An 8,984-nucleotide genomic window follows, 5' to 3' on the forward strand; every position below is an offset into this window, starting at 1 on the left:
AAAAAAAAAAAAAAAAAAAAAAAAAAAAAAAAAAAAAAAATTAGAAAACGAAACACATTCTACCATGACTCTTCTCAAGTCAAAGATATGGAAAAAGTGGCTCCTCGTATATTCCCATTACATTCTACTTCAGAATGCTTAACACCAAAATGTAGGCAAAACAGATGAGCTATACATGAGCCAAAGTTTATGGAAAATGTACCACTTTCTTTTTTCCCCCCTCCTATCTTTTTTTTTCCTTCTTCATTTTCTTAATATGGATTTTGACTAGGTTAATTTTTTCCTCAATTCAGTTATACTATAGACCTTTCTTCAGAATTTTTTCTTTTTTTAAAAAAAGAACAGATAAACAAGGAAAGAAAAGTCACTGTACTTCTCTGCCTTTTCTTTATAGTAGTCATTCAAAACTTCCTGTAAGCGATTACTGTCCACTTGAATAGAACCTTCCAATTCTGCGTTATCCAGAGCTCCAATTTCATCATCATCATATTGCTCATAAAACTTGAATATAAACAGAGAAAAGACACCATGAAAAGCAAATGTACTCAGTAAGACTGCACATTTAAAATGTTTTTTACATTAATTTTATTCTTACATAATAGTTATTTAGGTACTATCACAATTACCATTAAAATATCAGTAGGTACTATCACAATTACCATTAAAATATTAGTAGGGATTTAATGCAATAGGATGTGGAAGATATTTTGCTCAGTACTTTAAGACTTACATTTAGACTAAAAATAGGCTTCCATTTAACATGTAAATGAAAGGCATTATTCTACTCAGCTTGGAGAACAAAATGCTAGGCAGCACAGATTACATCAAAACATTTTGAAGATACTTTTCTTTTCTTTTTTTTTTTTTAAATATCTCACTGTCTCCAAGCCTGGAGTACAGTGGCGCGACCATAGTTCAATGCAGCCTCAAACTCTCAGGCTCGAGTGATCCTCCCTCCTCAGCCTCTGAAGCAGTTGGGACCACAGGCACATGCCACCACACCCAGCTATTTTATTTATTTTTGTTAATAGAAACAGGCTCTGCATTGCCCAAGATGGTCTCAAACTCCTGGGCTCAAGTGATCCACCTGTTTCGGCCTCCCACAGTTCTGGGATTATAGGCATGGGCCACTATGCCCAGTCTGAAGATATTTTCAAATTCCTTAGTTATGCAAACTAAAAGATTGTGCAACTGAAAATTCTCCCACTAATGTACGTATTTCGTTCTTGTCTAGACAATAATTATATTATGCAAATGGTGTTGACACTGTTAAGCTTTGACAAAAAGTAAATGGGGGGGATATATCTCCTGAAGTGTGAGATGTGTAGCAACAGTTTGCTTCTCCCTCAAGAGAAAAGGGAAAATAGTATTAGGTGAGAAGGTAGCAAGGTAAGAGCCTTTATTTTAGATTCACCTTGAAGGAAACTATTCCTTCATTCATTTATCATTTATGGAACACTTTAAACTTCTACTACATGCCAAGACACCATTTTAGGCTTTCAGATGTATCCATGAGCAAAATACAAAAAACTCTCTACCCTTGGGGAATTCACATTCTAATCTGAGACAAATCGATACGACACCCACAATAAAGAAGCACAACATTAGACATGATGTTAGGAGGTATTATGTGCTACAGAACAAACAACAGGATAGGTGGGATTAAAAACCTTATAAACAATCTATAGGCTGGGATCACAAACCCTGGAGCTAATCTGTTCCAACAGAACCAAATACAGTATATGAAAATTCAAACTTTCAAAAGCGTCTTATACTCTACTTCCATTATGTTCCTCAGTGTTAGTTATGTCTGAAAACTCCAGATGGGAAATGGAAAGAAATGGAATTTTGATGTGCTCAATGAGGCCAATACTTCAGAAATACATCTTACGGATTACTGTTGGAGAAATTCAGAATCAGGATGTCAGAATTCAAGAGGGACAATAAGAACGTTTGATCAGTCAACTCCTTTTGACCTATACACGTTCTTTCCAGAATCAAAACTAGGGTGACTGGCCTCACAGAGTGCGTAAAGGGAAAACAATAACTAGGGTGCTTTTATGCTCTGTTTTAATAAAGAGATACGTTGTTTTCAACACTCAAAAGTTTTAGCTTTGGGTCCCAATCTCTCTTTTTAAAAAAATTTAAAAAACAAGGCACAAAGCAAGGTGCCTAACATCTACTTAGTTCACGGGCAGATTGGTTGACTTGGCCAGAGGATGGTCCAGCTTCCAGATCAACCTCAACCCGCTTGGCTTCATCAAGGTCCTCTACTGGATTGCTTCTATCTTTAGATTCACCTTGAAGGAAACTATTCCTTCATACATTTATCATTTATGGAACACTTTAAACTTCTACTACATGCCAAGACACCATTTTAGGCTTTCGGATGTATCCGCGAGCAAAATACAAAAAACTCTCTGCCCTTGGGGAATTCACATTCTAATCTGAGACAAATCTATATGACACACACAATAAAGAAGCACAACATTAGAGATGATGGGGGTTTTCAGGGCCACTTCTGGGGGTTTTAAGGGCCAAATAGAAACTCATGTGAGTTGTCCTACCACAGTTACTGAGAATAAAATGATTACAGCTACTTTTGGTTATCCATTCAGGTTGAATGAGGCATCATTTGAATCACCTCCAGGTGTAAGTGTGTGATATCAACTGGAAAAGTCACATCCTCCTAGGTGATTACTCTTCTTCTGCACAGTTCTATGCTCCCTTTGCAGTCTTTGTGCTCCTGTACTGCACTGATACCCTTCTGCTTTATGCTGGCTACATGAACCTATAGCTGGATAGTTGCAAATTTCCTATGATTGACTTTGTGGTTGGTGAGCACTTCAACCTGGGCTAAAGTTGACAGGTATTAAAAAATATATATATATATCATAAGATAGTACTAAAGCATCCCTTATTTGGGGACCTTACCTTCTCAAACCTCTCATCATGTAGGGTCAGCTGTTCATTTCTCCTCATGACTGAGGAAGTCATCGAATACTCGGTGAAGCGACTTTTTGTTTCCTCACTCCAGAACAAGTGATCTGCTATAGCTCTGTGGGTTCTTCCGGGCACAGACATACGATCTTCATCTGACAATAGGCCTGCAGAGTCATAGTCATCACTGCTATCTCCCTTCTCATCATCCACATCTTCCCACTCGCTGTCATCTTCATTCTCAGATTTCCTAAAGTAAAGGTCATAAATTACCTACCAAAACAACTTAAAAAGTAACAGAACAAAATCACTTTACGCAAGTAAAACCGGAAAGTATTTCAGGAAAGGTTCTTGTCTAGGCAGGAGGGTGTTTGATCAATCCGGTTTGGTAGGAAAAGCAATAAATCTCACATTTTCTGCTCTAAAATACAGAAGTCTCAGATTAAATGCTCTTGAAGGTCTCTTCCAACTGTAACGTTCTATGGTTACCATCCCACTGAAGCAGTAACACTTAGGTCATCATCTCTGCTTTGAAACAAACCACACATACTGTATATCTCTTCCCTCTTCCTCTCCTGTTGACTTATTGGCCTGAAGAATAAAGTCATCCTCAAGCAGATTATCTGGATCATCAAAGTCAAAATCATCATCAAGAGCTGCAACAATGTCAGGATCAAAATCCAGTCGAGGTCCTAGAAGGAAAACAAAAACTGAGCAACAATTCCCAAAGTAGCAACAATTCATTCATATAAGGACCTATGATAGCAAGAGTCTATTAATATATTGAAGATAAAAGAATGATTAAGAACTAAGTTCAGTCTAGTGAAGAATAGAGTGATCATTCCAAGACAAAAAAAAAAAAAATGCTGCCTCAGCCCCAGTCAGGGACTTATAAATAAAACTCCCATCTCCCTGGGACAGAGCACTTGAGGGAAGGGGCGGCTGTGGGCACAGCTCCAGCAGACTCAAACCTTCCTGCCTGCTGGCTCTGAAGAGAGCAGCAGATCTCCCGGCACAGTGCTCAAGCTCTGCTAAGGGACAGACTGCCTCCTCAAGTGGGTCCCTGACCCCTATGCCTCCTGCCTGGGAGACACCTCTCATCAGGGGTCAACAGACACCTCACAGAGGAGAGCTCTGGTTGTCATCTGGCGGGTGCCCCTCTGGGAAAGAGCTTCCAGAGGAAGGAACAAGCAGCAATCTTTGCTGTTCTGCAGCCTCCGCTGGTGATATCCAGGCAAACAGGGACTGAAGTGGACCTCCAGCAAACTCCAGCAGATCTGCAGCAGAGTAGTCTGTTAGAAATAAACCTAACAGAAAGGAATAGCGTCAACATCAACAAAAGAACGTCCACACAGAAACCCCATCTGAAGGTCACCAACAACAAAGACCAAAGGTACATAAATCCAAGAAGATGAGGAAAACCAGCACAAAAGGCTGAAAATTCCAAAAACCAGAATGCCTCTTCTTTTCAAAGGATCACAACTCCTCACCAGCAAGGGAACAAAACTGGATGGAGAATGAGTTTGACAAATTGACAGAAGTATGCTTCAGAAGGTGGGTAATAACAAACTCCTCCGAGCTAAAGAGGCATGTTCTAACTCAATGCAAGGAAGTTAAAACCTTGAAAAAAGGTTAAAAGAATTGCTAACTAGAATCACCAGTTTAGAGAAGAACATGAATGACGTGATGGAGCTGAAAACACAGCAAGAGAACTTTGTGAAGCACACACAAATAACAATAGCCGAGTGGAAGAGAGGATATCAGCGATTGAAGATCAACTTAATGAAATAAAGCGTGAAGAAAAGATTAGAGAAAAAAGAATGAAAAGGAATGAGGCCGGGTGCGGTGGCTCAAGCCTGTAATCCCAGCACTTTGGAAGGCCGAGACGGGCAGATCACGAGGTGAGGAGATCGAGACCATCCTGGCTAACACGGTGAAACCCCATCTCTACTAAAAAATACAAAAAACTAGCCGGGCGAGGTGGTGGGCGCCTGTAGTCCCAGCTACTCGGGAGGCTGAGGCAGAGAATGGCATAAACCCGGGAGGCGGAGCTTGTAGTGAGCTGAGATCCGGCCACTACACTCCAGCCTGGGCGACAGAGCGAGACTCCATCTCAAAAAAAAACAAAAGAAAAGGAATGAACAAAGCCTCCAAGAAATATGGGACTATGTGAAAAGACCAAATCTACGTTTGACTAATGTACCTGAAAGTGACGGGGAGAATGGAACCAACTTGGAAAACACTCTGCAGGATATTATCCAGGAGAACTTCCGCAACCTAGCAAGGCAGGCTAACATTCAAATTCAGGAAATACAGAGAATGCCACAAAGATACTCCTTGAGAAGAGCAACCCCAAGACACATAATCGTCAGATTCACCAAGGTTGAAATGAAGAAAAAAATGTTAAGGGCAGCCAGAGAGAAAGGTCAGGTTACCCACAAAGAGAAGCCCATTAGACTAAGACCGGATCCCTCAGCAGAAACCCTACAAGCCAAAAGAGAGTGGGGGACAATACTCAACATTCTTAAAGTAAAGAATTTTCAACTCAGAATCTCATATCCAGCCAAACTAAGTTTCATAAGTGAAGGAGAAATAAAATNGCTTCCAGAGGAAGGAACAAGCAGCAATCTTTGCTGTTCTGCAGCCTCCGCTGGTGATATCCAGGCAAACAGGGACTGAAGTGGACCTCCAGCAAACTCCAGCAGATCTGCAGCAGAGTAGTCTGTTAGAAATAAACCTAACAGAAAGGAATAGCGTCAACATCAACAAAAAGAACGTCCACACAGAAACCCCATCTGAAGGTCACCAACAACAAAGACCAAAGGTACATAAATCCATGAAGATGAGGAAACACCAGTGTAAAAAGGCTGAAAATGCCAAAAACCAGAACACCTCTTCTTTTCCAAAGGATCACAACTCCTCACCAGCAAGGAAACAAAACTGGATGGAGAATGAGTTTGACAAATTGACAGAAGTAGGCTTCGGAAGGTCGGTAATAACAAACTCCTCCGAGCTAAAGAGGCATGTTCTAACTCAATGCAAGGAAGTTAAAAACCTTGAAAAAAGGTTAAAAGAATTGCTAACTAGAATCACCAGTTTAGAGAAGAACATGAATGACGTGATGGAGCTGAAAAACACAGCAAGAGAACTTTGTGAAGCACACACAAATAACAATAGCCGAGTGGAAGAGAGGATATCAGCGATTGAAGATCAACTTAATGAAATAAAGCGTGAAGAAAAGATTAGAGAAAAAAGAATGAAAAGGAATGAGGCCGGGTGCGGTGGCTCAAGCCTGTAATCCCAGCACTTTGGAAGGCCGAGACGGGCAGATCACGAGGTGAGGAGATCGAGACCATCCTGGCTAACACGGTGAAACCCCATCTCTACTAAAAAATACAAAAAACTAGCCGGGCGAGGTGGTGGGCGCCTGTAGTCCCAGCTACTCGGGAGGCTGAGGCAGAGAATGGCATAAACCCGGGAGGCGGAGCTTGTAGTGAGCTGAGATCCGGCCACTACACTCCAGCCTGGGCGACAGAGCGAGACTCCATCTCAAAAAAAAACAAAAAGAAAAGGAATGAACAAAGCCTCCAAGAAATATGGGACTATGTGAAAAGACCAAATCTACGTTTGACTAATGTACCTGAAAGTGACGGGGAGAATGGAACCAACTTGGAAAACACTCTGCAGGATATTATCCAGGAGAACTTCCGCAACCTAGCAAGGCAGGCTAACATTCAAATTCAGGAAATACAGAGAATGCCACAAAGATACTCCTTGAGAAGAGCAACCCCAAGACACATAATCGTCAGATTCACCAAGGTTGAAATGAAGAAAAAAATGTTAAGGGCAGCCAGAGAGAAAGGTCAGGTTACCCACAAAGAGAAGCCCATTAGACTAAGACCGGATCCCTCAGCAGAAACCCTACAAGCCAAAAGAGAGTGGGGGACAATACTCAACATTCTTAAAGTAAAGAATTTTCAACTCAGAATCTCATATCCAGCCAAACTAAGTTTCATAAGTGAAGGAGAAATAAAATCCTTTCCCCACAAGCAAATGCTAAGAGATTTTGTCACCACCAGGCCTGCATTACAAGAGCTCCTGAAGGAAGCACCAAATATGGAAAGGAAAAACTGGTACCAGCCACTGCAAAACATACCAAAGAGTAAAGACCATCAATACTATGAAGAAACTGCATCAAATAACACGCAAAATAACCAGCTAGCATCATAATAATAGAATCAAACTAACACATTACAATATTAACCTTAAATGTAAATGGGCTAAATGCCCCGACTAAAAGATACAGATTGGCAAATTGGATAAAGAGTCAAGACCCATCAGTGTGCTGTATTCAGGAGACCCATCTCATGTGCAAAGACACATACAGACTCAAAATAAAGGAATGGAGGTTATTTACCAAGCAAATGGAAAGCAAAAAACAGCAAGGGTTGCAATCCTCGTCTCTGATAAAACAGACTTTAAACCAACAAAGATCAAAAAACACAAAGAAGGGCATTACATAGTGGTAAAGGGAACAACGCAACAAGAAGAGCTAACTATCCTAAATATATATGCACCTAATATGGGAGCACCCAGATTCATAAAGCATGTTCTAAGAGACCTACAAAGAGACTTAGACTCCCACATAATAATAATGGGAGACTTTAACACCCCATTGTCAATATTAGACAGATCAACGAGACAGAAAATTCATAAGGATCTTCAGGACTTGAACTCAGCTCTGGACCAAGTGGACCTTATAGACAGCGACATAACTCTCCACCCCAAATCAACAAAATATATATTCTTCTCAGCACCACATCGCACTTATCCTAAAACTGACCACGTAACTGAAGTAAAACACTCCTCAGCAGATGCAAAAGAACAGAACTCATAACAGTCTCTCAGACCACAGTGCAATCAAATTAGAACTCAGGATTAAGAAATCCACTCAAAATTGCACAACTACTTGGAAACTGAACAACCTGCTCCTGAATGACTACTGGGTAAATTAACAAAATTAAGGTAGAAACAAATAAGTTCTTTGAAACCAATGAGAACAAAGACACAACATACCAGAATCTCTGGGACACAGCTAAAGCAGTGTTTAGGGGGAAATTTATAGCACTAAATTCCCACAGGAGAAAGCAGGAAAGATCTACAATTGACACCCTAACATCACAATTAAAAGAACTAGAGAAACAAGAGCAAACAAATATAAAACCTAGTAGAAGACAAGACATAACTAAAACACAGCAGAATTGAAGTAGACAGAGACACAAAAAACCCTTCAAAAAAACCAATGAATCCAGGAGCTGGTGTTTTGAAAAGACTAACCGCTAGTCAGACTAATAAAAGAAGAAAAGAGAGAAGAATCAAATAGACACAACAAAAAATGATAAAGTGGATTTCACCACTGATCCCACAGAAATACAAACTACCATCAGAGAATACTATATAACACCTCTATGCAAATAAACTAGAAAATTAGAAGAAATGGATAAATCCCTGGACGCATACACCCCCCCGAGACTAAACCAGGAAGAAGTCGAATCCCTGAATAGACCAATAACAAGTTCTGAAATTGAGGCAGTAATAGCCTACCAACCAAAAGAGAAGCCCAGGACCAGACAGATTCACAGCCAAATTCCACCAGAGGTACAGACAGGAGCTGGTACCATTCCTTCTGAAACTATTCCAAACAATAGAAAAAGAGGGACTCCTCCCTAAACTCATTTTATGAGGCCAGCATCATCCTGATACCAAAACCTGGCAGAGACACAACAAAAAAAGAAAATTTCAGGCCAATATCCCTGATGAACATCAATGTGAAAATTGTCAATAAAAAACTGGCGAAACAAATCCAGCAGCATATCAAAAAGCTTATCCACCACAATCAAGTCGGCTTCATCCCTGGGACACAAGCCTGGTTCAACGTAATCCATTACACCAACAGAACCAATGACAAAAACCACACGATTATCTCAATAGATGCGGAAAAGGCCTTCAATAAAATTCAACACCTCTTTCAAGCTAAAACTCTC

The 8,984-nt window shown here is 40.4% G+C and overlaps 1 protein-coding gene across 1 annotated transcript in view; it reads right to left on the bottom strand.

The window, feature by feature from the left end:
* Positions 1-8,984, bottom strand: part of LTV1 (LTV1 ribosome biogenesis factor) — a 21,229-nt gene that overhangs the window by 2,816 nt on the left and 9,429 nt on the right. Inside the window, exons 5-7 of the mRNA XM_017870760.1 lie at positions 3,491-3,632; positions 2,935-3,190; positions 344-501 (exon numbers count right to left, since the gene is read on the bottom strand). Coding sequence (XP_017726249.1) covers positions 344-501; positions 2,935-3,190; positions 3,491-3,632 — 556 coding nt within the window. The remainder of the gene's footprint in view (positions 1-343; positions 502-2,934; positions 3,191-3,490; positions 3,633-8,984) is intronic.

Source organism: Rhinopithecus bieti, unplaced genomic scaffold (assembly GCF_001698545.2).
Source record: "Rhinopithecus bieti isolate Rb0 unplaced genomic scaffold, ASM169854v2 scaffold_1063, whole genome shotgun sequence".
In the NCBI taxonomy this organism is placed as follows: Eukaryota; Metazoa; Chordata; class Mammalia; order Primates; family Cercopithecidae; genus Rhinopithecus; species Rhinopithecus bieti.